Source organism: Desarmillaria tabescens (assembly GCF_030435595.1).
Source record: "Desarmillaria tabescens strain CCBAS 213 chromosome Unknown EV420scaffold_7, whole genome shotgun sequence".
NCBI lineage: Eukaryota > Fungi > Basidiomycota > Agaricomycetes > Agaricales > Physalacriaceae > Desarmillaria > Desarmillaria tabescens.
In genome coordinates this window covers 774982-802241 of record NW_026848306.1, presented here as the reverse complement: position 1 = coordinate 802241, position 27260 = coordinate 774982, and the positions used below count along the sequence as shown (strand labels likewise).

General features: G+C 47.8%; 11 protein-coding genes across 11 annotated transcripts; 5 read left to right on the top strand and 6 right to left on the bottom strand.

Moving 5' to 3' along the window:
- Positions 1-4548: 4548 nt before the first annotated feature.
- On the bottom strand, positions 4549-5674 carry EV420DRAFT_1103835 (uncharacterized protein). Its single transcript, XM_060465844.1, has 2 exons — positions 5594-5674; positions 4549-5535 (listed from the first exon to the last, which is right to left on the bottom strand). Exon 2 carries the CDS (start codon positions 5446-5448, stop codon positions 4669-4671), a length of 780 nt encoding a protein of 259 aa, XP_060335013.1. The 5' UTR covers positions 5449-5535; positions 5594-5674; the 3' UTR covers positions 4549-4668.
- A 1238-nt stretch (positions 5675-6912) lies between these two features.
- On the bottom strand, positions 6913-7949 carry EV420DRAFT_1618658 (uncharacterized protein; the record flags this gene model as incomplete). Its single annotated transcript, XM_060475374.1, has 5 exons — positions 6913-7247; positions 7307-7422; positions 7472-7599; positions 7648-7893; positions 7947-7949. The coding sequence occupies 5 exons, from the start codon at positions 7947-7949 to the stop codon at positions 6913-6915; spliced, it is 828 nt and encodes a 275-aa protein (XP_060335012.1).
- Positions 7950-8015: 66 nt separating this feature from the next.
- On the top strand, positions 8016-9036 carry EV420DRAFT_1729026 (myosin regulatory light chain cdc4; the record flags this gene model as incomplete). Its single annotated transcript, XM_060479883.1, has 5 exons — positions 8016-8094; positions 8194-8355; positions 8411-8476; positions 8533-8680; positions 8735-9036. 5 exons carry the CDS (start codon positions 8016-8018, stop codon positions 8784-8786), a joined length of 507 nt encoding a protein of 168 aa, XP_060335011.1. The 3' UTR covers positions 8787-9036.
- A 92-nt stretch (positions 9037-9128) lies between these two features.
- Positions 9129-12958, bottom strand: EV420DRAFT_1638625 (uncharacterized protein; the record flags this gene model as incomplete). Its single annotated transcript, XM_060476852.1, has 14 exons — positions 9129-9711; positions 9763-9803; positions 9857-9932; positions 9989-10295; positions 10347-10520; positions 10569-10658; positions 10706-10878; positions 10928-10988; positions 11038-11373; positions 11427-12363; positions 12410-12496; positions 12555-12667; positions 12722-12853; positions 12907-12958. 14 exons carry the CDS (start codon positions 12956-12958, stop codon positions 9129-9131), a joined length of 3162 nt encoding a protein of 1053 aa, XP_060335010.1.
- A 966-nt stretch (positions 12959-13924) lies between these two features.
- EV420DRAFT_1618655 (peptidyl-Lys metalloendopeptidase) lies at positions 13925-15231 on the top strand (the record flags this gene model as incomplete). The annotated part of the gene is made up of 6 exons (XM_060475373.1): positions 13925-14018; positions 14069-14338; positions 14390-14663; positions 14714-14896; positions 14949-15012; positions 15061-15231. 6 exons carry the CDS (start codon positions 13925-13927, stop codon positions 15229-15231), a joined length of 1056 nt encoding a protein of 351 aa, XP_060335009.1.
- A 377-nt stretch (positions 15232-15608) lies between these two features.
- Positions 15609-18568, top strand: EV420DRAFT_1519542 (uncharacterized protein). The gene is given in 12 exon segments (XM_060472115.1): positions 15609-15794; positions 15847-16041; positions 16074-16076; positions 16096-16166; positions 16220-16317; positions 16368-16528; positions 16579-16667; positions 16717-16835; positions 16886-17700; positions 17755-17966; positions 18014-18292; positions 18305-18568. 12 exon segments carry the CDS (start codon positions 15633-15635, stop codon positions 18333-18335), a joined length of 2235 nt encoding a protein of 744 aa, XP_060335008.1. The 5' UTR covers positions 15609-15632; the 3' UTR covers positions 18336-18568.
- An 871-nt stretch (positions 18569-19439) lies between these two features.
- On the bottom strand, positions 19440-21451 carry EV420DRAFT_1519538 (uncharacterized protein). The gene is made up of 4 exons (XM_060472114.1): positions 21411-21451; positions 21280-21349; positions 20748-21224; positions 19440-20706 (listed from the first exon to the last, which is right to left on the bottom strand). Exons 3-4 carry the CDS (start codon positions 21206-21208, stop codon positions 19479-19481), a joined length of 1689 nt encoding a protein of 562 aa, XP_060335007.1. The 5' UTR covers positions 21209-21224; positions 21280-21349; positions 21411-21451; the 3' UTR covers positions 19440-19478.
- A 39-nt stretch (positions 21452-21490) lies between these two features.
- EV420DRAFT_1638620 (uncharacterized protein) lies at positions 21491-23201 on the top strand (the record flags this gene model as incomplete). Its single annotated transcript, XM_060476851.1, has 6 exons — positions 21491-21955; positions 22006-22109; positions 22162-22423; positions 22475-22631; positions 22683-23086; positions 23139-23201. The coding sequence occupies 6 exons, from the start codon at positions 21491-21493 to the stop codon at positions 23199-23201; spliced, it is 1455 nt and encodes a 484-aa protein (XP_060335006.1).
- Positions 23202-23592: 391 nt separating this feature from the next.
- Positions 23593-24672, top strand: EV420DRAFT_1103537 (uncharacterized protein). Its single transcript, XM_060465843.1, has 5 exons — positions 23593-23790; positions 23846-23918; positions 23970-24057; positions 24114-24370; positions 24421-24672. The coding sequence occupies exons 1-5, from the start codon at positions 23731-23733 to the stop codon at positions 24627-24629; spliced, it is 687 nt and encodes a 228-aa protein (XP_060335005.1). The 5' UTR covers positions 23593-23730; the 3' UTR covers positions 24630-24672.
- A 22-nt stretch (positions 24673-24694) lies between these two features.
- Positions 24695-25323, bottom strand: EV420DRAFT_1519531 (ribosomal protein L38e). The gene is made up of 4 exons (XM_060472113.1): positions 25269-25323; positions 25152-25212; positions 24955-25098; positions 24695-24905 (listed from the first exon to the last, which is right to left on the bottom strand). Exons 1-4 carry the CDS (start codon positions 25269-25271, stop codon positions 24862-24864), a joined length of 252 nt encoding a protein of 83 aa, XP_060335004.1. The 5' UTR covers positions 25272-25323; the 3' UTR covers positions 24695-24861.
- A 100-nt stretch (positions 25324-25423) lies between these two features.
- EV420DRAFT_1745229 (uncharacterized protein) lies at positions 25424-27148 on the bottom strand. The gene is made up of 4 exons (XM_060480122.1): positions 26757-27148; positions 26113-26699; positions 25831-26054; positions 25424-25777 (listed from the first exon to the last, which is right to left on the bottom strand). Exons 1-4 carry the CDS (start codon positions 26907-26909, stop codon positions 25710-25712), a joined length of 1032 nt encoding a protein of 343 aa, XP_060335003.1. The 5' UTR covers positions 26910-27148; the 3' UTR covers positions 25424-25709.
- Positions 27149-27260: the final 112 nt, after the last annotated feature.

Here is a 27260-nt window from a genome sequence, read left to right as displayed (position 1 = left end):
TCCCAGATAATAAGCTTTGATTTCTCAGTCTGTAAATTCGGTAAATTCCGGAATACGTACAAAGTTTAGAGCCTCTCACACGCTCAATCGGCAAATTATGCTCTACTGGCCTGGAGAATATCCTCAGTGTTCGAGTATTTCCTCCCTGTAGTGTAACTGTTTATGGTCAAGTATCCCCGCGGAGCTGTTCCAAACTTGCGTGCGGTCAACACTGGTGCTTTTTAGCTGATTGTTTCCTTCCAGAATAAAATTGACTGACCACAATGATGTGCTGATATCTCGAAGGGTGAACGAATGTTCGTGGACATATTTCGTAGAATTACATGTTACCAAAGCTCGGTTAGCCATAAGCCATTGGCGCACCAGGCGCTCTGGCATAACGTCAGGCGGAACTGAAGTCCCGAGCCAAAAGTACACCCTAATGCCATCGTCGCACCATTTCACCACTGCCGATGCTTAGTGAGCACTTTTTTGTGAGAGAAGATTTATATACATACGAGCATATACTCCGCCACCGTCGGGATTGAAAGTAACATGGAAGGAGACGTCAGAGAAGAGCGGCATCTGCATTCGTGGACGATAATCACCACCCAGAAACAACATGAACCATTGCTTTATTGGTCATGTAGCAGTTCATGTCCTTCACATATACCTAACCCTGATGGTTGTCGCCCAAGACACAAACGGAGAAGTGTAGGATGGAAAGTATCAATTTCTCCCATGCCACGTTGGGGAAGTTACACCTAAGTACAAATTCAGTCGGAAATAGACAGATCAGACGCTTTTTTTTTACTATTCGACTAATATGCACGGAGAAAGGTCTGAAGCATAGACCGGAGTAAACCAATTTCTCCACCGTCGGGGGTCTTGGTAAAATGGTCCGATCGGAAATAGACAGACCAGAGGTGCTTTCGATACCATCAAACCACTGTATGCTGAGCCATAAGTTATCCGGCAGGCCCGCAGAGAAAATGTGTGTCAAGTCCTAGACCTTGCTTATCAACGCATATTGTAAAGTCCGTAGAAATGGTAGGCCACGAAAGGGATGAAGCAGTTGGCGAAGCGCTGCAGGCCTCGAGAGGCTCGGCCGGTCACTAAGAGGCCAGAATTTCGCAACAAAGGACAGTAAACTGTAACATCAGAGGTGCAGCCATAGATATCTTGTTTCCGAACATTGCGCTAACAATGCCGCCTGATTTTAGAAGCAGAAGAGGGCTCTTAAGATCAAGACTCGGAGCGTCGTACAGTGCTTGAACCGGAATGCACTTTCAAGTTTCTGTCCATTATGCTGTGCGAATTGTCTTTTGTAACATAGAACTGCACAGGAACGACCACGAGGTTAGCCTCGAGCATGTATAAGTGCATCTGTTCCAAAGCGTTGGTTCATGCAGAAATGAACATTGGGTGCACCATAGGACCACCAGCTTGATACCTTTTTGATCGTCGTGACGAAAAGGTAAACATTGAAGCCAGTTCGAGACCGGAGAATCTCTCCAAAACTACTCTTGACCTGAAAACTGGCAAGAAAGACCCTCCCACGACAAACCAGAATCCCCTCAAAAACCCAAACGATGCTGGGACTCCCGGACGCATTGTAGTGATGAGATTTAACGCCGGACACGCATATAGCCGCATATATGTGTGCGTGGAGTTTGCTATTTCCGCTGGTATACATATCGACAAGGAGAAACCTGCTAATGCTTCAATTCTTGCAGTCTAATATTCTGTGTCAGTCCGTGAACCGTATAGCATCGAATACGAAAGGATGAATACATGAATGTACAGACCGGTATTTCGACACGCGACTCGGACATCGAAGGAAAGTATTCTTCAACTAATTAGGCACCAATCCATGTCCACTCAGTACTCATCCGCCATCGACCGTTCGCCATTGAATCCGTGTTGCCCAAAATAAACGATTGGAAAATTTCTGTTTGACACCTACAGACGGCAATAGCATTGGCACCGTCTGTTTCTTTATTCTATTTGGGACCCCTGGATGTAGCTTTGATTTAAACGCCTGTCTGAATCAGAAAAATTGGAAAGTGGAGGAACGGGCGAGTAAAAGATGATGACGCAGAGGAAAATTGCCCACCTCGGCCTTCCGGACCGGACCCCGACTCCCTAATCAAGGAAATTCAATTGAAATTCAACACTCTTTCGCAGAACTATCGAGGCAGACTGACATCGTACGGTCAAGTCATCAAGCACGTATTTTCCGCTTTGTAGTTACCACATATGCATTCAAGGACATGTGAGATGCGTCTTGATGTGTCTCAAATCAGATACAACCGGCTTTCCGATTCTTCCTGGTACTCTTGTTATCTTGTCAACCGGCGATGTGTATGCCTGCTTGATAGATCTACCTCACTCGTATCACCCTCGGGATAGCTCAGATATTCAAACCCGCAAAATATTGGTTGTCTATGCACTGTCTTGACCTCATCAGTGGATACTAGTGTTGGGTAAATATGTGCTGACACTCTTGTCTCATAGACGTTGACGCGTCTCCATGAACTCGCACTTCCCTGTGATAGCGTTACTTATGCCGATTAACCAGTGTCTTTGAGCAGGGCTCCTAATGCATTTTTACCGCAAAATCACGATCACATGATATCAACCTTCGCGTCCTATTTTATTAGCCCAGAATAATATGCCCCTCTAATCATTCACTTGAGTCTTCTTACAATTTCGAAAACATTTGTTTCCTCCCTTTGAGGACTGCTCAAAGATGTAGCCCACTAAACAAACAAGGCATGAATAAGCACTAGTACTAACTCTCGTTGTACAGTAAATCTCTAAATATACAGCGCTGGGTGGCAGATGTATTATAATATCAACACATATGAAAATAATGTTTTCTGACTTCGCACTGAAACAAGATGTAATCATTTCGTACTTTTAAGACAGTGTATAGTGGAAGTACTTGCCTCGGCAGTCAATCGTCTTGAGCTTCGAAATATATCCGTGCGATGAAACGAGCCACTTCAAGGATTTGGCTCAACTGTTCCCAAAAGGGCTCGACGGCCCTAAAAAAATCCAATACCGACACCACACATGGACCAAGGTCTCTGAGCTTATGATTGTCCACCAACCCTTCGATTTTGCATCAGAACGACCCAGGCTCGGAACGTGGGTTCCATGTTGCGATTGACCATGCAGCCACGCATGTAAAGAAAATGAAGGAAGCGTAAATCATCCATCTGAACCCTCCTGTTAACCTTTTGCGGCGCGCACTGCTCGACGACAATCCTAATACTTGCACCAGTTGACGGTTTTCCTCATCTCTGATGAATGACTGAGCTCGGCATGCGTGCAGGTCGTTGAACAGGACCTGTTGCGACTCACGGAGTGACATCTCTCTATCGAAGGTTTCTTCTCTAACCAGAGCCCTGGACATATTGAGACCGTTGTCTATAGCGGTATACGAGTCAGTGCACACTGATAGAGGTTTGAGCTTAAAGAGACATTACACCGTATCGGTATTGCGAGGTGGGCGTAGGAAGCAAAGGGTTTCTTGCATCAATGCCACAAATCTCGAGTATAAAAATGAACCCCTGAGCCTTTGTTCGTCTGCCATCACTGGTACCCGGGGTGAGCGAACAAAGACAGGACAAGAACACATGGCGCTCGTGCTTCTTGAGTACCTACCTATTCCTGGAGTGACATATTCGATGGATGTGGCATTGTACACGATTATCATTACTGCTAAGATGTATAAAATGGGATGAGGCATATAAGAATCACAGTATCGATACAGTTAGAATCAGATAGAAGAAGAATGGCTTCGATAGGTACGCGATACACTAAGAAAGAAAGGAAATCCACATGTGCCGTATTCGAGTCATGAGAAGCGATAGTGACTCACTTCAACATGCCATCCACCTTCACGAGCCAATCACGAGCATATGAAGCGCCAACTCGGTCCGGAGACGTGTTCTTTGTATAGTTAGTTAGCTCTTTCCACCACGGTCCATTCCGGAGCTCGCGGAGGAGTTCCTGGAATGAGGAAATTCTGATCACCCCCCCATCCTCCCCCCGCTCGAATTCAATCGTCCCTCCATGTTCTATCCAGTTCCTCAGTCCACCGCTGTTGTCCTTGATGCGGAACCACCGCTCATTGAATAGCTCCTTGTCCTCCTGTCTGAGCAATAAGAGCTCCAAGAAGCCAAAAACTGCTGTATAGAGATTCGGCTTGTGCTGAGATCCAAGCCAATTGCTCAGTTGACGATACTCTAAAACAGACTGAATGACTCTCGGAAGCAAGGACAGGCGTAGCAGATTGTCGCAATACCACTGGCTGTTGTCTTTGGAGCTACATTCATAGTAGAACGTCAGCGCCTTGAAAGCCTTGTGGAGGGTCTCCCAAGCACGAATATTGGTCAGGAACTTAAAGATTCCCCCAGAGTGGATGATTTCCTCTTCCATGGATGCGATGATCTCGTAGGAAGCAACAGAACGACGCCGCTTACAGTTCTTAGGAGAGAGACACTGAGGACCTCTATGACATCCACGGCAATAGGTACCGCAGTTCCAGCAGCAACGTACGAGAACCACGTCGAGCGAAGGACAAGGAGAGGTATCGGTAGCCTTCAAATCGACGTCTTTGATAGAGAATTTGGGTATCTAGACAAGTATGCGATTAACGTCGCTAACTCAGAATACAGTTCAAATAGCGTTTGCCTGATTTCCTCCGCACACAGCTGTTCCATTACATTTGGAACATACGATAGTCCGTTTCCACAGGTCTGCTGCTGTGTTTCGGGCAGTGTCAAGATCAGCGACAACATCGCTACCACTGCATTCGTGAACGGCAAGGTCGCTGTCAGATGGTGCCATTGAAGCATAGCGCGGAAGAGTCGTGACACTTTCAGTGGCTAGGATTCTAGCCAGCTCAGCTCCAGGACTTCGACCCGGAGAAAAGGAGGTAGGATACGCGGCTTCGTCGTACACTAAGGCATTACGGCGAGGAGAATCGGGACCAGGTGGGGGATGGAGAATACTAAGATCCTCAAGGCGTATTGTGGAAACTGTCTGGACAGAACGGGTGGACTCCATACGCTGGGGCGGCTGACTGGTAACATCATCGAACGTGAGAGAGGCCGCACGCTCTGGCTCAGTTTGATCTACTTTCAAGTAGGTCGTATACTCGGGGCTATCTGGTGGAGTCGGATAGGCAGTATGGGATTTGCGATGAGGAGTTTTAAGGGATGTGACAGATGGATTGGTGTGGTAGGAGGGGGGTGGACCCGCATAATTGTGATTGTATTGTGTGTAGGGAGGGTAGGGCTGTCGCGGCTGATCGATAAGAGGTGCCTCGACTGGGGCGCCTGGTTGTGGATTCCGACGTTGGGACGGAACCGCATCGTGGGCACAGTTGTCCCGTTGCGGAATATCTCGGGCATCGCGGCGGGTCTTGGCGTATCCTGGTGCTTGAGAGGAAAGCATAGTGATGTGTTAGGGAAGATATAGAGTGAGAGTAGCGTAGATAGAGAATATGATTATCTCGCGGGATGTTTTGTGTGCAGTGGAAACCTGAATGACTAAGGTCTTCAGACGCTGTATTTATGCAAGATCCAAGCGCTGAACTCACCTATAGGTGGACATAAGCTGTAACGCCCGGCTGTGAAGTTCTTTAGCGTGACGTCAGTTACAGCTGACGGTCGAGATGACCCCACAAGCACAGGAAGAGCAGATGCGGTAGGATGCATATGAATAGTACCGTGGTATACAATGATCGCGGATCATCGCGATCCATTTTTAACAAAAAGGGAATAGTTGTCGCAGAAGTTTAGAAAGGAAGAGGACTATCTTGCCAGCGAAGCATAGTTATCGCTGTTCTAAATGGGCAACCAAGATGCGCTGTATTTCTCATTGATTCGGGTGCATGTAATAGATTCCAAGGAGGTGATGCACAGCGATAAACAATAATCACTTTGTGTGTTCAATATCACCCGAACGTCGGACACTGCACGGTTGTACGGCATTGCACTAGTACGGAACTTAAGAATAACTCAAAAAAACTGTTCAGAAGTAGCGACGAGAGCTCACCACACGTCTCGCGTGCAGACACATATTGTACATGACGAGAATGTCCAGATTTCGAACGTGAATGATAAAATTCAGTCCTGGCTCTGACCTTGGCGTATGAGAATACGGGAATACCTTTGAGAAATGACTTTCCACAGGTTCGTTACCGACCAAAACCGAGTCATCCGCCATCGCACCAAATCTCTTTATGTGAACGGGCACATGTTAGGAATGTCATTCGTGTTAGGATAAAGGGCTGTATCTTGCTGTGTCGATTCCTGCTGTACCGGCAGGCTTCTTTTCGATTCAAGTCGGCTACGAGTGGTGGCTGACTCCTCTACATCATCATCGGGATTTGCCCTGATGAAGAAGCCCTAACATCAATTTTGGATGAGAGAACGAAACAAGGGATCAGCATTATGGTCAACTTACCGGAGCATGAAATCAACAAAGAAACGAGCGAGGAGTTCAAAAGCTAAGTAGTTTCTGGATGGATGACCTGAAACTGGTGACCTGAAGTAGATTAGTGACTATGCCTCCGTTTCACAACTGCTACTGCACCCGCGAATCAAGATGATTTCTCTTCTACTTCTTGGCCACAATGGCACATTACAAGCGTATTTGTAGTTCCAGCCGACCCTAGCGGCTATTCCTGTGAAGGAAACCCACTCTTCAGGGCTCTTGGAAGCCTGCTTCGTGATTTAAGACGATATTGTGCCTGGTGGTGATATCCAATGATCCTGTGCAGGTAAACGCTGTCCGATCTCTATCGCATCATTCCTGCTGTTACTATTGCAGAGCATATTTGACTTTCCGTTCGACAGCTGATCAAATAGGAACATCGGTCATTTGTACAAACCGAGTACAACATATTGCATACAATTAGATGTACATCCCCCCTTCGCCGATGTCGCCTTTCTGTCTTTTGGTAGTGTGAATGGTGGTTCCCTTCGAAGACTTGTTTACCCATGCGTCTGGGGCTTTCTCATCGATAGCCTTGAACAGCAAGGTCTGTGCAGTAGACATGGTGTCCTCGTTCCAGGGTGCAAAGTCATCTGAAAGCTGCTCGATATTTGACGGAGAGAGCTTTCTGGGCGCTGGAGCAGGTATCCGTGGGTAGGGCAGAACAAGCAAGACGCCTTGGACTTTGGAGATTGACAGGTTTGCCATGAAGGCAGCTGAGGTAGAGGAGATGAGATTGGGCGGAGAGAACTTTGCTGCATGCTCAGCCTGTATATTCCAATGAGCAAATCGAATGGCCTGTAAAAATGTATACGTGCAATGACAGGATCCACGTTAGTAGTGGAGAGGTACCGAATGGGCGCATTTTGGAAAGTCAGCGGCTCGGAAGTTATATATGAAGGCACAGGATATATGTCCAACAGGGAAACCCTGAAATTTCGGTTATACTGGATGAAGTAAGGCGAGAGTCAATTCCCACCTTGAAGGCCTGAGCGTTTCGAGGATTTGCTTCCCGTATTCGTTCATCGCCCATATTGGCAATCTAGTCGTGACTTCTGATATGATTATTGTAGCACTTGTCCATTTTGGATTGAAACAGAGGCCCATCTAAGTACCGTTATTTTCAGACCGGACGGAGATGAAATTTGAACGCACTGAGATATCATTCACGTAAACAGCGCCTGTCTGCTCTCCCAGATTGGCTCCACGTGCCCAAATCCTTCCCGCATCTCCAGAAGCAACGATGAGCTTTCCGGCCGTCGATACACTGCCAACCATCTTGATGCTCACAGGTTCTGAGACGTCCTGCGATGGGCGGAGTTGTAGAGGATTAAATTCATCTTCTTCATCGGATTCGATCGCATAGCGAGATGGCACAGTGTCTTGTAGAGGGTCTACATCCTGAAAAGAAAAGGTGAACGGTTGGTTCACGGCTACGATGAGACGATAATCACCATGGTACAAAGGCAAGAATGACGCGCGTCTGGTACATCGGTCCGTGTCCCGATCGTTGATCGCCTCTTATGGCGTGGGTTCCAAACAAAGCATTCTACGGTTTCCAACCGACCATATCCATCCTTTCCTTTCGACGAACACATCATGGTACGTCCTTTGTCCTTGTACTCTGCCGCGTAGCTAATCAATCTTTACTGCTTAGAGTGACAACGCAGGTCAGCAAATCATCTTGTTTCTAATACTCAGGCCGCCAACGTTCTTCAGAATACAAGGAGGCATTCGCGCTGTTTGACAAGCGAGGCAAGGGCGCCGTACCAAGGGAGACGCTGGGTGACCTTCTCAGGGCACTTGGACAGAATCCTACGCAGGCTGAGGTTGCCGAGATCGTAGCATCAGCGCCCCAAGATGGTGTGGCAATCCTCCTGTCTATTATTCAGCTTCGCTGACCAGCATTTACCAACAGTCGACTACAAGACATTTTTGACTATCTTGAACCGTCCTGACGGTTTCAAGCCGGCTGGTACACCGGGTGAGTTGCGAGTGTTCGGCTAGAATATGCTCTGGCTGATTAGGATGATCCTACAGAGGAATTCATTCGCGGTTTCCAGGTCTTTGATAAAGAGCACAATGGCTTCATCGGCGCGGGTGAGCTGCGGTATGTCCTCACGCAGTTAGGAGAGAAAATGACAGATGAAGAGGTGGATGAGCTGTTGAAGGGTGTACAAATTGGAGCGTACGTGTTTTCCTTGTCCAACTTTATTCGTTACTTTGGCTCACAGACGAATAGGGATGGAAATGTAAACTATGAGTCCTTTGTACGCACTATCCTTAGCCAGTAGGACGCCCTTCCTGGCCTTGCACATATACGACATTGTCATGATTCCCCTTTGTGTACTCGAAGTAATTGATACATATCCATCCTTCTTTCAAGCCGTACCGTAAGCTTCGTACATTCGCGTCGAAGACAGAACATCCCCGATGCCTCTTCGAAGTCATTACATCGTGATTCGTGACTTAGATACATTTATTGCTTCGACACATAGTCCTTATGTGCTTCCTAGCATTTGTTTCATGTATGAAATTATACTCGTAGTATGTGTATGACGAGGGTATCAGAATAATTAGTACTAAGGCAGTCCAACCCTTCCATCCATGCATACAAATTTGAAATAAGATACCACCTACGACCTCGGGAAAGCACCAGGTATTGGCTGCCTCCTCCGCTCTGGATGGTGGAAGTACGTGCCGTACCTTGAACGTCCTGGACTCATCGGTACCGGCTGGCTCCTTGCCACCGTCTCGCTCATAGCCCCGGGGGGTGTACTATCCCCAGTGACCGCCCCATAGTCCTCCTCATCACTGTCAATCTCATCTCCCATCCAATGGTCGTCATCCGGCAGCATGATAACCCCCGAGGCCTGATCATAGCTCAACCGATGTGAGAGTGGCACTGGCTCCGTTTGCACGCGTCGCGCAGGAGGCGCCTGTGTATCCTCCCAGCGGTTGCTCGATACACCCGAATCTGACGGTCCTGGCACACCATCGACATAAGGCTCTTCCGTGGGAGGGTTGGATGCTTTTGTGCGCCGTACTTTGCTCGGTTTTTTGCGCAGCGTCAGAACAACAGCTTGGTTTGAATCCCGGCTTTGTCGATGGGTAATACTCCGATCGCCGTTGACAAGCGTTTGACCCTTCTTGAGAGGTAGCCAAGGTTCGGGGAGAACACCATTGAGTGCCGGATGCCCGTACCGTCGTTTGCCAGTGCTATAAAACATTGTTTAGGAGAGAGCAAGGATAGTCCGGAAACCGGCTTACTTTAGAACACCGCTGTACCAGTTAGCCATTGGCGGTTGTGACTTGACGAGACGGTCAGTACAGTGTCCGATTGAAATGTACGAAGATAACGTACATAATCCGTTCGCTCGTCTTCAGGCGCAACATACAACGTATCGTCATTCTGGGCATACCTCCTCCGATTCAAATTGCTAAAAATGATACGACGTCATGAGCACGATGCAGTAAAACCAAGTAAACGACAAACCTCTGCGACCATGTAACCGGGTGGCCTGCTCTTAATCTCACTACATCTGCTGTCTCTTCCCCCCTCTCAACCTCATACACAGAGCTCAGACTCACGAACTCGCTCAACGGCTTCAGTGACTTGTCAACCCACCAAGACCATACAACTGTTCCCACCAGCAAAGGCGTGAGCAGGGACGCCATTACGAATGACTTAGAAAGAATGAAGAAGCCAGTCATGAAGACCAAGAATATCACAACACCCCATATCAGGCGTACGAAGGTCAATGGCCAAGCCTGCCCCTGGGACTCGTAGGGTTTGTAGAACACTGCATATGAGAAGTCAGCAGGGCCGATGATCGAAATGGTTAGAAACATACCAAACAAGAGCTTGTACTTGTAAACAACATAGGCAACGCCGAAGTACACAGATCCGAAAATGACGATAAGCGGCTGTACAACACTGTAGAGAATCGTAATAGTGAAGATGAGTATAGCCTGGGGATAGACTACGCCGTAGTTGATCATAGGAGGGGCATTTAGCTCCGCAAAATCTACGGGATTATTAGAAGCATGAGGATAGACATGCCAGAAGCACCCACCACGCGGAGTTCGCGTAACAAATAGTCGTAAAATAAATCGAGGTACAATTATACCGAGATTTAGGAGCTGCAACGGCATTATACCCAGGCCTTGAGGATGTCAAGACTATGAACGACTGAAGAAAAATCCAAAGTACCTTGTAGAATAACATAAGAAAGGAAGAAATTCCGAGCTTTGCCCGACTGAAGGGCTTTTGCCAATTTCTCTGGAATCTTCGCTGGGTAATTGGCTAGATCTCGAACGAGTTGCCAATATGTCGTCGCAAGGAGGAAGATGAACACCACGTTGATCAGAAGAAAGAGGAAGTATCTGGGTAACTTCCGTTAGATTTGTGGTATGAAAAAGCAGGTAGGAGTACTTTTTCAACAGCGAGTATTCGATCCAACTTCGAGCGCGATAGCCCTGTAGGTAAGTCAACCCTAAGGAGGATAAGTTACGGTCGACACGATTAACAAAACAATGACATACCTTCCAGCAGGAAAGGTAGCAATGCATTCAGAGTGATCATAGCAACAGACGGCAGTGAGTTTTGTACCACAGCCTGCACCTTAGCATTGCTATCAATAAGCCTGCCTAACCAAGGTAAAGTCCTCTTGATTTCGTCGTAACTGAGAAGACTAGCAAGTGCCGTGATAGGGAAGAACCAGAAGAAGAACAATAGAGCTAAGGCGCCTAACACCAGGGCATCTCTCGTCCGTATGTGAGCCTGAGATGGCGTCATGTTTGACCAGACAATATCACGCGGCTCGGGAGCAGCATACGTCGTACACTGCCATGGATTATTTGCATGGACGACCTGCAGGGCTACTTGCTTGAAACGGTATTAACATCTTTGCTAGAACATATGCGGCGCAAACCCAATGTGCTGGCGATCCATTTCAAGTGTTCGTATGCAATATTTTCAAGTTGTCGCGTGATGGACAACTCGCAAATATTCACGCGAACATTGTGATTGAAACGGAGAGCCTGCCTATCGGATCTTCGCCGCCGAGAGTTTGAAAATGCACTCACTGCACTAGACATTTTCTCGAATGTCACAAAGGCAGCTTGGGTGGCTTTGAACCTACCAGTTCGCCGTTTCTTCTTCACCTGTTCGTCAAGCTCCTTGAAACGCGTCTCCAGGTATTCCAATGCATCCACCTTGGGCTTAAACCAGCCTAAACGAAGCGTTGGACGTTTTCGGTGAGGAACGACAAGCCGTGTCGGGAGTGCTTGAGGTGCTTCGACATCAACATCAACCAGAGGCATCACAGTTTCCTCCGGATCATAGGCTTCGACGGAGCTAGGATTTCCAACATAAGCCGCCCATGCTCTCTCCAGGGCCAAGAGCGCAGCAGTTCGCTTATCCAAAAGTTTCTTGAGAGCACCAACCTCGCGACAGACCGTCACGCTCTCGACCGCGAGAGACATGTTTTCGAAGTATTCTGCTAGAGCGCGTTCCCCCTGGAGATGTGACGGGAGGTTCGTAATCATGACTGTACGCGCAGGTATGGAATGCACCAGCTCCAACGAGAAGAGTTGCCGCGAACGGATGAAACGGCGATAGTTCTTGTACGTAAGATAAAGCGCGAGAAGCGTGAAGAGGTAGGTGAAGACGAGGTGTATCGAGAGATAAGTACTTGCATCGGTCAGGAGGTCGAGCCAATCGCTCCCCGGCTGAGTAGGAAAGGTGGCATTGAATGTCGTAGCGAACGAGGTGCGTAAAAGAGAAGGCCAATCGTTATTGTAGTCATCGCCTGACCAATCCTCGCCTTCATCAGGCCAATCCTCAGCATCCCCCAGATCTTTGTTATGCTGCAGGCGATTAGCTGGAATACGGTGAGGTACATACGAAACACACCTTCCAATTGATGGGCATGAGAATTCCGATTGCGAATAAGGAGCATATGGAGAAGAGATAGAAGGACATTTTGTAGAAGTTGAGGAGCTTTTAGGGAAAGAAGTCAAGAACTGGGATGAACCGAAAACACTGAATGACCACGCACCACAGCTGCATCCAGACCGACTATCTGCAGTACTGTGAACTCTGACGTCCGTATGGTGGGCAGGATCCATCCAAAGAATGCCGGGTGAGTGTGGGCCTCGTGAGGAGAGAAACCTGGCGCACGACCATGAGTTCTGACTATCATAGAATGATACCAGCAACTAGTACCTTTCAGTTTCGTTCTTGGGGCAAAATACAGAGGCCACCGGGTCCGACAATACGAGAATATGAGAAACGCCCATAATCCTATCGAACCGGAAAGTACGAGCTGCGTGGTGAACCAGGGCCCCTCGTACTTCACTACAATATCGCCATAAATTTCTTGTATGCATCGTATGGTACGGCTCGCTTACTGGTAGGAGGGCTTCCAGGCGGCGGCCCTCCTGGCTCGGTGCCGTTGAACATCGGTGGTAATTGGACGTCGTCGTCGAGAGACAAATCGGGAAGCGCAGCGCGATTGCCTCCCGTTATACGTAATATATAATTTTCCCAGGATTCCGTCTTACTCTTCGACCACCATGTACCAGTACGAGACTCTCTGACAATAAACCGGAATCTTCTCACTGCCTGCTCCTAGCGGTGCGCATTACCTCATTCCGGTAGGGCGCGCTGCTCGACCTTGCACCACGTATTCGCTTCGGAATGCGTTGCTGATGGTACTCGTTGTCTTGGCCGCCTTTTACCCATCCGAATACTGGAATGAAGTAGTTTTATTAGTCGTCGATGCTCCTGAACAGAACGTAACGACCGTCTCCGTACTATAACTGGAGACACCGTTTGAGTTTTTTCACCATGGACTTTCTCTCGACGTCAGATCATTCTGAATTCACAGGCGGGAATGGAAACGTTTGAAGAGCCTCGGTGTAACTTTGGACATTGTCATGAGGATTTCTACAGGCCAATAGAGAATGTATGCTGTATGTTCTGGTATGCCTCAACCCATCCACATGTAAACCTCGCTTGACATTTATTCATACTTAATACAGGACATGTCCGAGTTCTCTTGCGATTCTAGTGCACTTGTGTCGGTATCTCTTTTCATTTACAAATAATGCAGAATCTTCTAAACAGTATATGTTCATCTCCGTTTGAGGCGTCAAGACATGTGGTGTGCGAATCATCGCGGACGCCGGCTTGTGTGCACTCATTAAAGGATATTCAAGGATGATGGTATCGACAATCCTCCGGGATCTAAGCCTCCGTTGACTTGGCATCGTTCCTTGACAACAGGTCGCGTGTACGGGTCCCTATCATTGACTAGAAGCTTTTTAGCGGATGGCATCTGGTCGGAATGGGCGTAGTTGTTGACAACTGAAGCGTATAAAAGATGGGTCAAGACTACAACAGTCACTGCAGGTCTACCTTATCGCCATGTTCACTCCATCTCTTCGTTCTTTCTTGTATGCCTTCTGTCTCTCAGCGGCTGTCGTCTCAGCTGCTCCAGGACTGTCTCTTTCCCTATCCGGTACTGGTTTTTCAATCACTTGTCTTCGATAGTGCTGACCGTCACCACAGGTGCTGATTCTGTGGTTGATGTTGAGAACCTTTCCGTTTCAGCCACCCTCACCAACACTGGTAATACGACCATGAAGATTCTCAACGACCCTTCTAGTATCTTGTCGCCGACCTTTTCAACCAACACCTTCGCTATCAACAGCGCCTCAGGTTCTCCGTCTTTCGTCGGTATGAAGGTCAAGTACAATCCTTTGTCCGTCGTGAAAAAGAACCGAGAACAGTCTTTCACCGTTCTTTCTCCGGGTGAATCCGTCACTGTCGATCATTCATGTGCGCAGTTGTAGTTCCAGGAATCATAGCGGCGAGCTAATTACATTTTAGTGGCCAACGCGTACAATTTTACTGGATCCGGAGAGACCTCTTACACCATTGCGCCGTCCACGTTGTTCTACTACATCGATGCCGATACCAACGAACTTAGGACCATCAACGCTGAGACCGCCCAGAAACATAGTGCTAAGCTCTCTGGGACCCTGGCCGTTGCCCGCCGTGAACTAGATAAGAGGATTGCTTATAACAGCTGCTCCACTTCCGAGCAGAGCACACTCGTTACTGCCGCTGCTGCTGCTCAGACCTATGCCGAAAATGCCCAAGCGTACGCCTTCTCGCATAGTTTACTGATTCATACTTGAACCATTTATATAGATACCTCGACGAGAACACTTCCTCGACCACTCGCTACACGACATGGTTTGGTGAATACAATTCGTCCCGCCACGCAGAGGTCCTCAGCCACTTCTCCAACATGCTCGATCACCCTTACGCCGACTACACGTACGATTGTAGTTGCACCGATACTGACACCTATGCCTATGTGTACTCCGATTCGTAAGTCGCCGTATGTCTACAATCGTGAATAGTTATCATAAGTTATCGATAGCTTTGGTACCATCTATCTCTGCGGCGCCTTCTGGGATGCTCCCACCACTGGCACTGATTCTATGGTATGCATTTAAGTATCTTCTTCCTTTGCTTCAGCTAATCTGTTCTAGGGCGGAACTCTAATCCATGAATCCTCTCACTTCACCATCATCGCTGGTACTGACGACTACGTCTATGGCCAGTCTGGTGCCCAGTCCCTCGCTGAGAGCAACCCAGATGAAGCCATATTCAACGCCGATAGCCACGAGTATTTCGCTGAGAACAACCCTGAACTGTCTTAAATGTGTAAATGAAGGAAATATCTAGTTCTAATGCTGACATCATGTGAATGGATACCATTCAAATGTTTATGTCTTTATATGCCAGTGTTGTCGTTGGCTATCGAAAAGTGCCTTGTGTATTTATTGAGGACGGAACAGGATCAATTCACCAATTCCGACGAGCTCCTAGACAAGAGAAGGTGAGGTCATGGACAAATCACTAGCATAATGACATAATCGCATTTTGACTGGCACTTGTTTACGGCCATCGTAGGTCCTGAAAGAGTCTACAAAATTGAGAGGAGGACGCGAAAAATGAAGTGAATTCATGGCGTTAAGGAAACATGCCGGGCCGGATCCAGAGTACTTGTGTATCTATTATTGTTTCATCTTGGACCTGTTACCACCTTACCACCACCACTATGTCGAGTCGTAAGAAACGCAGAACTTTGGCCGCTTCCACCGCAAACAATGAGTCTGCGAGCATCCCAGGACCTTCTCAACTCGTCAAATCCAAGGGGAGCCGCAGGACGAGAGGAAAACTGTCGGCACTATTGGAACTACCACTGGACATTATCCTTGAGGTGCGTCATGAGATTATTCACGTCTTCTGCTTTCTGATAGTCATATATTCAGATCTTCAGTTTTCTTTTACCACTAGACCTCCTTCACCTTTCACGTCTTAACAAAGACTTCCGAAAGGTTCTCATGAGCAAGTCATCCATAGGCGCTTGGAAGGCTGCCCGTCAGAATCTTCCTGGATTTCCAGGTCCGTTTCTAGGCATGTCGGAACCTGCGTGGGTAAATCTCGCGTTCATGGCAGAGTGTCACGTAGGATCCTCTTCCCGACCAGCCGTTCAAATTACTAAAAATTTCATCCAGTTTTGCACCAGAACTGTCCGCAATGCGGACATGTACCTTATGACTCGCGTCTGTCCTCCTTGTGCTTCTGAGAGGTATGCATAAAGAAAAAATGATACCACTGTTCATCGTGTCTGATATGGCACAGATTGATAAAGATCAAAACGTTTGAACTCCAGGCCAAGCCGCCCTCAGCGCATGTTTCTGTCGCAGATGTAACCAAGCTCATACCTACTCATCGCACCGGTACCTATGCTTTATTGCTTATACTTAGCCGCTCATCAAGATTAATGTAGGCTATCGTCGCGGCGATCATACAAGTCCTAAAGACTGGGACTGGTGGTCATTGCGTCGCGATTATGATGTTATGTGCGCAAAACTACTGTCATTTGATACCTCAAGGGAACGGAGCGAATTTATCAAGAATCAGACTGCGTTCGTGTCTGCTAATTTCACGGTTTGTCGCATTTCATCTTCTAAAATTCGGAGCCTCTTACAAATCGACAGCATTCACGTATCTGTCATACTTGGAACCTCCAACGGGCAAACGAGCGCTATCGCGAAATCCATCAAGGGAAGAAAGACAGACTACAAGCGTAACTTCATGTTCTTGTTGACTCGTTCTGGGCTAAATCGCACCTGTAGGATACATGATAAACTCAAGGAACTCGGTTACGAAGAAGACCTAAAAGGAACCCACCCATACCTTGACCCCCTCGCTAGTCATCCCCTGGTCAAGAAGAATGCCCCATTAACTGAAAGAGGTGGGTTGTACATGTGAGCTTTTGGAACCTAAAAGTAATACTTATTTCAGGATGGTCTAAAATACGGGACGAACTAGTCAGTTGGGCAGAGCTAAGGCGAGCCAATCGCCTGGCCGTGGAACATGAAAAGCTGGTCAACTCTCGCAAGCCAATCGCTGTATCTATCCTTCAACAATATAAGAACGACCGCGCCCATTACCCCGTAACGACCTTCTTCCCTTCCGTGGCTGATTTCTGTCAATTTCTTCCTATCAAAGAGATCCTAGACCTCCCGTCCGACACTGAAGTCAATGAAGAAAGCTTTTCCGGGGTCATTCCCCAACTTCCGGAACTCTGCAGGCAATGGAGAGGCCGGATTAAGAGGAAACTAACCAAATTACTCCTCCAGCCTAATCCAAAGCGCACAAGGGACGAAACAGTTCATCAGTTGCAACTGGCTTGCAATGTAGTGATCTGTCACCGATGTAGCGAGTTCCCTGACACAGCACGTAGGCATAGAGGGCAAAGTGCTAGCCAAACGTTTTTTGTCATGCCTCTCTTCTATCCTCAGATGCTCTCGCATCAGTGTATGCAAGCCAGCGCTCGTCCCGTGTACAAGTTCGCATCACTTGAAGATCGTACCGTCAGGCTCAACTATCCGGCATGGCATGTCCGTGCACCATGGTCCACGGAATACCTCGTAGAGAATGACAAGTTCAGGAGCATCGTCCAGCGTATCGTGAAGATGGTGAATCTGGATCCGGCCACGACGACTGTGGCAGAAATGGACGCTGACGCGTCGCGTTTTGCTTGTCTCTTGTGCGAAAAGGAGCAACTGCCAGAATTAAGCTCGCAGATGTTTATCTTGTATCGGTGGAGAGAACTGGTGAGTTTATGCCTGTGCCTTGTCCTACGCGTACTGATACTGACTGGGTTTGAGGCGCAACATATATTCCAGAGCCACTTCTACGTGACTGCCACCTTCCCACGCCGTGTACTCAAGTTCGATCATGGAGAGCTTCCTTCTAACTATCGATATGTTGCTCCAGCGAGCACGGTCATGTTCCGCTGCGTTCATTGCCATGATCTTCCATCTGAAAGTCCAAAAAACAATAATGGGCCCGAGGACATCACGAGACATATGAATACCTTGTATATTGCTCGTTTTTATTCTCCTACCGTCGCTGACTCCCTTCAAGGCACCCGGATGTAACGACGCCCAAGCTGAACAAGGATTTCTACATACCCTTTGGCACACCGTCTGAACCTCACAAGGGTCAAATTTTCGTAGCGGAACTATCAAACCATATCAGCGAGGAGTCGCTGATCAACTATGAACATGCTCTAGAGGGCTTTTGCCAATCCTATCAATCGCAGTTCCAGTGGGAGACTGACCCTGACGCAGGCGTCCATTTCGATGAGCTCGATGAAGATGACCTTTTGGACGAGGATAGTTCCGATGATGAGAGTGGCAGCGATGAGGGCAGCGATGAGGACAGCGAGGCGTTAAGTTCGAGCTAGTCCTACGACTTGTCATTCCACGGATGAATTACCCGTAGACCATACTGTTAGAATATGGATTCCTAATTCGGAAGTGCGAGCTTGCATGAACATTCTCGCTGGTTCTCCTCATATTCACCGGGACGCTTACTCATCTTAGTGATATATTACTCATTTATTCTAGTACATTCTACATATTCCGGTAGTATAAAAGCCATGTAGTTAGTAGGGCATCACTAGCGCGATTGCCGTGGACATTAGTTCCTTTTTGTGCTTACCTGTGAACTGCAAGTTTTTACACATGCGGGGACACAAGGTCATGTGAAGCTGTGATGACTTCGCCGGAGCTCAGCACATAAGATTCAGTTTCAGGTTACACGACTACTTGGTGAAGACTAGAAGTTGACTATAGAAGCCCGAGAGAAGTCAAGCAGAGGTGGCGTATATACAGATACGAGTTCCGCGAATATCTAATAAAGCGGCTTGCCAGGCTAAGGTGGCGGCCCGAAGCTATTGCTTTTCACGTGATCGTGAGAGCCATCCAACTGTATAAAGCCGGCACCCGAAAAAAAATTTTCTTTGATTCTTCCACAATCATACACGCCCATGACGAAAAGTAACGGTGCAGTTCGTTGAGCACGACCCCCTTCTGGTGCGGTCGGCGTTGACATCGCCCGTTCGGCACCCATACCTTGTTACATCAAAGGGACGGGCTGGAGGCATCTGATGGCGTCCGTGATGATTGTGGTTCCTCAACGTCGGCGGTGGATTAATAATGTGCATTTTCTCCTTTCGATACTGTGCTGTTACATTCCCCGATGTCGGAGGATTTTTGATTTTGTCCGTAGTTCGACAATGCCTTTCCAACACTTCATCCTTGTATTTCAAAGTGGTGATGAAGCCATACTTTTCACGGTCATGCTTCCAATAGTCACTATTCCCGCGAGAACATCTCGAATTGGTGCTGTTTATTAGTTCCATTGCGCCTCGCAGCGGTGCCAACAATACCTTGAACCTAGGTGTATGATATACACTATAAAAATTTACCACTTGCCTGTAGCTGCTCGTTCGTAGCGATGATTAGGAATGATATACGCTCGTGTATTGCTATACTGTATAGTTGTAACTAATGTATTACTTCAGTGTAAAGGTGATACTAAACTTTCATACATAAAAGTCCCCTTCATTGTCAAAGTTTCTAGACGATATGTCGATGCTGAGCTTCTCCATCTGGCAACGCTTCAAGTTAGTTATGTCGCCCGGTAACAGCCCAGGAAAATTCCAAGGCAAATGACTAAAAAACGTCACTGACACGGAGGACAAAGATGGTTCATCAGTATCCCATCTTGAGATGACCATTTCTGCAAAATCATGGTTGACAAAGCAGTGGAAACAGGAATCTTGAGGTGTTTTCGTCATGATGCTGAAGTCCAACTTCTCCAATTGAGGAAGGAGAAGGTGATACGGCTTCCCATTATCATCGATTGCTGTAGCCTTCATACAGGATATCAGCGCTTGTAAGATATCATCGTAATGTTTTGGCCATGCATGGCTCTGTGCAAAGATCAATGACGTGAGCGTTGGAACAAGCTCGAGGACAGCGAGGAGGTGATGATCTGGTGTAACATCGGACATTGCAAGTTGTGTTAAAGAACAGTGGGATTGATTCAATAGGGTACGAAGACCAGGAAGTGCATTCGGAGGGCAGGACACATCGTCTGAGAAAGGCGTCATTGATACCATCTCCAGTGCCGGAAGCACAAGACTCCCTAAGAAGCCCCCTTCACAAGCATAAAGTTTGCGCAAGGAGGTGTTTACCACTCGAGTAGAGGGCACTGGCGATGATGAACTAGCCGCATACAGTCCGCGGTGAGCGGCCTCAAAACTTTCAAGATCAGGAGACGTCTGAATAACATTTAGTAGATAGGCATTCGTTGGGGCGCTTTGGGGCCTACAATCGGAGAAGTGGACAAGGTTTGAATTTGTGAAATGAACATGGATGCCTTCTGGTAAATCGATCAACTGTGCTCGAGCTAAACGAGGCGCGATGGAAAAGGCGTCAATATGGAAAGTTGGAACATCGCCAACGTCAAGGAACGTCAGTTCCAGATCTGTTAACATGGGGAGGCGACCGCGGATTGATGACAGAGCCGCTACGATGGGAGCTGGGATTCTGAGGGTGACGTTTCCCCAGCGAGTGCAATGACTTGATAGCAAGTGGAAGAGTGTGGTCATTATCGCCGGGATATTCTTGTCCATGGGATCATCACAACAGAACTTGAAAGAAAGAGCATGCTGCCCGGATCGGCTCAGTGCCGAGCTCAGCATCGGAATCGGACCTTTCAACCTTGCTACCCGCCTCGGTGTTCTCGAGATTTGACAGCCTCTTATACTGCGCCATGAATGCATGAGGCACGAAGCCGCATCGTAGACCACAAGGTTGAATGAGACACAACAATAGCCCGCCATTTGCTGCAAACCTGACCAACGAGCCAAGGACCTGAGGTGGGATCGAAAACGTCGTAGACACCAGACTCTCCAAGGTAATGATAGGTGGCGAGGAAGATCTGCACCAGTATTTCAGGATGAAGGCGTCGGATTGGGGATAAAATGATATTATGCATATTTTGCGCATCTCTGAAGAGCTTCCGTCTCTCCTTCAATCGACTGACGATGTCAGAGAGACGACGAATATCTGCTTCGACAACTCCGAGGGCATCATCGATGTATTGTGCTGATTCTTTGAGTGTGTGAATATCAGAAGCGCTGGGGCAGTCGTTGGTGTGTAGAAGTGATGATACCGCAGGGGAAAGCACCGGGACATTGAGTTGGTCCACAGAGGTGAAAAAGACGTCAGAGCTGCATTTTGGGCAGGAAACGCATCCTGAGGCCATAGTAGCAGAAATCCTGCTTTATATAATGATTGAGTCTCTCGATTTCTGTGAACAGAGGCATGGCGACGTACGAACGGCTGAACGGCAGTGGTAGACGCGTTGACCGGTGGCCCGTCTAACAGTTCAGACACGTAATTTTCTCTGTAAAGTAGTCGTAAGCATATATCTTCTTCAGTAAATGTGTCAATAAGGTGGTACTCGCCAGAAAATGGCTGCTAGACGAGGGGGACGTGACTGCAGCTGACGAAAGGAGAAATCAGGCGGCCCATCGGTCCGATTTGCATGTTAGCTCTCCCCCTCATCTTGCTCTTACTCTTCTGGACCGCCATTCATGCAATAGTTCGTTCCTTGAACTCAGAAAAGGGTTCGCTGCTGCCTACTGAGCTGCGCAGCTCACGGCCGAGTAGGAAGCTGCGAGGCGGTACCCATGTCACTGCACGGTATTTTCACCTGAAGATCGAATCGTCGGCCTGGAACCGATACCACGATAGTCTCATCGGCAAACTAGTATCCAGACGATTTCAACGGTCAAGCAGAGCTTTGGGATATTTCTATGATGCTGGGGTCGCGTTTGGGGTCCTGGGAATGTTATGTGCTATAGGATTGTTGCTTTGGACCTGCGCAAATCTTTTCACGGAAACGTTTCTTCGTGACTCCGTCGTAGAAGTGCATCGTGTCGTTAAGAGGGACAAGCAGGAGGCTTCTCGTATTGATGTAAGGGGATCAGGGAGTTTCGTCCAAGCTATAGTTTGTGATTATCTTTCCTCAGCTGTCGCAACATCTAATGCAGTTGATAGATTCCCGGTGTGACCGTTCCTTTCAGTCATATCACACCCATATTGCTTGCGATATTTTTGACCCAAGTGATTCATGAGGTTGGACACGCAGTCTCTGGTGCACTGTATGTTTGCCGTCTAATCTGCACCATCCTCACGTCGCTTACTCTGTCCTAGCGAATCTGTCCCCATTGATTCGGTTGGCACAGCACTAACCCTAATCATTCCTTCTGCATTCGTGTCCTTTCCTGGTTCATACCTCGAGACACTGAAGCCGGCATCAAGAGCTAGGATCATCGCCGCTGGCCCGTGGCACAACGCCGTTTTTTGGATCATTCTGGTTTTCTTGGGATGGCTCCGGCTGAGCTACTATTCACTAACGTTGTTCGCCTATGAAGATGTATCAGGACTCGGTAGAGTTGTTTTGGACGTGGAAAGTGTAAATCTTCTCAGTTGGTCACAACGTAGATGTTGACGATCAGTTTATAAGGGTACAGTTTTGGATGAATACCTTCCCAAAGGGTCTATCATTACCCAGCTAGACGATATGCGCGTCAATGGAACTGATGATGTTTGGAGTACCTACCTAGCTGCGTCACAGCCCGCCACTTCAGACGGGTGGTGTGTTGACAAGGACACCTTTTTTGGTATGACTTTCTCCTACTTGAAAACTGAGCATATACTAAAGTACTGCTCAGAGAGTCCTAGGTCATGTTGTTTAGAAAGAGTTGCGGTATCGCTGCTTTCCTGCTTTACCACCGACAGTGATACGAGCTGTCTAGACGCTGTCCCGCTTCTAACGAAACCCAAAGAAAGTGTACGATGCGGCTCTATCTCAAGTTGTGAAGGGAACATGATATGTGTCCGACCAACCGAATCAGCTCAGCTGCTGCGTATCTCAGTCCGACTACCTGGCCAGGAGGACGACGAAATCATATTGTGGCGTGGGCCCAAGAAAGAAGTCTTGCAGCAAGGTGAGAGCAATGAAGCGGAGGCACTGCAGCACATTCATTGCTATACCTCCAGTGCAACTTGGAATACTGAGGCCTCGGCTCAGTTTGTTCCCGCTATGGCTCCCCTCGATACTATTCGTGTTGGAAGGGTATATTCGCATCAAGATCTGCGCTGCCTTGTCTGATATCATTATCACACAGGTATCTCAAGATGGCTACGTTCTCACTATATCTCTTCAATCTACTTCCATTGCCCTACCTTGATGGAAGCCGATTTTTGGAGGTCCTTCTGAGTATGGCGTCGCATACCCAAGTGCGGGAGATCTATGATCTTGAGGCGGGTATCAATACTAGTCGTCATCTTTGCACCGCATGGACGGTAAGAATAGAGAAAGCACTCCGGGCGGGGACAACGACAGTCTTCATTGTGTGTGTGTTGATGGCGGGCTGGAATAGTTTCTGAGGCGGACAAGGTGAGCACGTCATCCTGCGCATATCAGTATCGTATTCCTTACGGCCATAATAGCAGGTACTTTCGTGTAATTGTGAAACGTGAATCAGAGATATTGATGAAGCATCAGTCCAACGATCAATTCCCAAAATGCTTCAGAACTAGCAAATACAGTTGTCGTCATCATCAACGTTGTCGTTTCCATGAACGAGACACTTATATATAAAAGCTCAGACGGTATGGATATGATTATCGGCTCTGTGCCGCTGCTGGATTTCTTCTGGTGCTTTTGTTTCTTCTTGACTCTTTCTTTTTCTTTTTCTCTCTTTCTTTCGAGCTTCAATGGCTCTTATTCGTTTACGCAAATTCTTTTATTATTTCTCTCTGAGGATGGGTATCTCTGTGCGTGGTGGAATTCATTCCCCCCGAGGTGGTAGCTAACGACGTCGGGTTTCAGGTCCTCTCGTTCTTTAAGATGGTCGGTGGGACCGTCATTGCAGCGGCTGGCTGGTTGCAGGTTGCCCAGCTAGGTGTGCTTGATCATATCCTATCCGTCTTCTGTCTGCTGATATAATTCTTAGATGCACATCCCTTGGCGGTTTTTGACACATTCGCGTTATATTTCCATACGGTAGTATTCTCCCTCCTTGCCTTAGTTGGATTGTTTGGGTGATGCCTTAATTCACTCTCTGTGCGCATGACCTGGATTCTGATGCGATTATTAGGTTAATTAGTGCAACAATGAAGAAACGAAATCCCGTCCAGGTCTATGGCATCTTCGTCGCCATTATTCTGGCAGTGAGCGTCGCATCTGGCGTGGTGGTTCTGTACTCTTTATTTCGAGCGAAAGATGCACAGACTATCAAACGATGTATGCACGGAGCCACAGACAGGTTGACGGAGAATGTGTGTCAGAATGGAATAGCGATATTCAAGGCCACCGGTGTCGCCATCTATGTGGTATCCTGGGCCATCCTCGCATGTCTGTTCGCGTTTTCTGTCTAAGTTCTTACTTTCTTACTTTCTGGACAGACAGCTATCTCATTGCAGCAAGCTACGCTGCACACCCACGGCAGGATGCAGAGGATCAAGAGACGCAGTCGCCAGTAACGTTAAAAGGGAAGGCCATCAGCGGTCCGGAACCATTGGTGACCTACAATTCCGTTGGTGCTCCTGGGTATAACCAAGGATATGCGTTTTCGCGCGTACACGAGCCCAAGGATATCGGACAGGCTGTATAGAGACTACAGATAATTTTTGGCCATATTAAGATCATTCGCTTCGAATAGTAGTTATCGCACTCGTGTTTGAGGGAAGGAAGTCATGATTAAAGCATGCATAAGAGCAATAGTTTTCGCGCTGCACAAGTGTATCCGTACATATCCTCCCCGGATATACAACAACCCAGACGCAGCCGGCTGCAAAACCGTCCCAACATACACGTGTAGAATATAAGGAAGGAAGCAGTAGAATCTACTTCTTCTTTGGTGTCTGGGAGATCTCCTTGACAGTCAGACCTGCGGGTCATCAGTACATTGGGGATAACCGTGGCACGGACGAACACACCAGGAGGAAGACTCTGCTTGAGCTTCTCTGCCTTCTCTGGGTCGTCTATCGACAGTGTGTAGAGATACCGTGAGCACCTGACTTTGAACTTGGTCTGTTGCTTGCCGCCAGCGACCTTGGGAGCTGTCTTTTTTATCCGTGCCTCTATCGAGTACAAATTAGCAGGATAGTCGAAGACGGAAAAGTAGCACACGCACGGACAGCATCCTTTCGCTGGGTGATTTTAATGAACTCCTTGATGTCGCTGATTTGCTTAGGCTGTATTGCTGGGTCGTTAGAATGTCATGGTGGAAAAGAAAAAACGGTGTACTCGCCATCGTCGGTGATCTTGAGGGTATGCAGCCGGACGTACAATATTTTCGTTGGAAGAGAGAAGGGTGGCTGAAACCTTAATTCAGCAGTCCTCTTTCGGCACGGAGATTGCCGGCTCGGCAGACGACGATTTGTCTAACTCAAAATTCAACAAGTTCGTAGCGACTGCTCATGCACGTGAACAGGGTATGTAGTGGTATTTATTCAGCTAATTGTAAGAACTCAGTTCAGCGACTCCTATCCCAAAAAATTCATCGGTCTCCGAGGACGGTGTTGTGGCACAATGAGATCGATGCAAGTACTAACGTTGCTTTCGACGATAAGACGATGGACAATGCGACAACACCAGTATAGTAGATATCGCGCGGAAATCTCGAAAGAAAGTTGTCGTAAAATATCGAGTCTGCCTGTCATGGACGCGATGATGACTTGCTAGAGGCCTGCTACCACCTCACGAGCCTAGCGAACTTGGTGATTGCCCGTTTAATCGGTGACTTGATTTTCCATTTTCCTTGAAAGCAATGTCATTACATGCCGCACTGGAAAGTCAGTGTTAAAGCGCACCTTTTCGTCTATGGGATAGTGTTTGAGAAACCTCATCCGAGTCAGGTAACGACCGAACTCCATATGTATCCGAGAAATCAGATCCAGAACCGAAATCTTCCATAGAATCCTCAGACGGCTCAAGAGTGGTATCATCCTTGGATAGAGTGTCATCAAGGATCGGTTCCTCTGGCCTTACCAAAAGAACTGGTCCGTATCGTGAAAGTTGATACTCACGCACAACTCTGAAACTAAATATCAGTTCAAGAGGAACATATGAGAGAATCGAACATCGTGGCGTACCTCCGAAAAAGACTGCGGTCTTCCCAAAGGTCCGACGGGTCAGATATTTCTGGGACATTCGTCAGGATATGGTCGATGCGAAGAACTGGTATAAATCCATTGTCCGCTTCGAGCTCATCGATGCCTGGTATCCTCGCTAGGAAGGTTCTACAAGTCTCCGAAGTGTCGTCTGGAGGGTCCATGCATATGTCTGGACACTGTTCTATACCGTCGAGAATTCTCAAGATTCGATCCTCGTTGACTCCAGCCCGAAGGAGGTGGTAGAATTCCTCATCCTGCAAGAGAGGTTTGGTGAGCGCAGGGGATGGAGACCGTAGTCGAGGTGTTTGAAGGTAGTTGCGTACTTCCTTCGGTACGCGCGCGCGAATATCGAAACAGGTGGGATGGTAGCAGTTGCTCCAGGGCAAAGGCTTCGAAAGCTTCAGAGGGGTCCTGAATCGCGGATGAGCTGTCTCTGGTAGGATCGGAATGCACATTGCAGGCCGTGAACGGGGAAAATCTCGAGGGTAAGGCTTCGTGAGGCCCTGTTGTACCGGTCGAATGCTGATTGTATGAAATTTGATATCCCCCTCGGTTGAGGGGTCTTTCTAGAGCAAGCAAACCCATCAGCTAGACTGAAATGGGCAGAAGATCTTAGGTAGTACCTCTATGCAGTAACCAGCGTACTTTCTGCTCTCTAGACTAGACAGCTTTTGCAGCATAGCATCGTCGCCTCCGTCGCAGTACAGCTCCAGAGTTGCGGCCACATCAATAGAGAAGGTGAAATAAAAGCGACAAGGTGGGGTGAAATAGTTCATATCAGTACGCCGAGCAACCTCAGAGTTGTGAAGAGGGAGGTGAACATAGTATCGAGTATATTTATAATGCCTCCAGAGTGGCAGGGAGACAGATTCGGACAGTAAGCCATAGGACAATAGAATACTGCTAGCCTAACGGAGAGAAATCTCGTTAGAAGTTCATTGAATACGTAAAGTCCACATGGTAACGATTCGATTGTGGCAGACAGCTCGAGTGAAGTTACTTTGTAGAATCATTGTTCGTTTTTGGTAAGTTTTTCTTTTTCGGCGGCGATTCGGCTTGAGGCTAGTTTCGGCCTAGTCCCGTCCCTGATGCCGAGCCCCAACAATTCGAAATCGTCAACAGGTAAG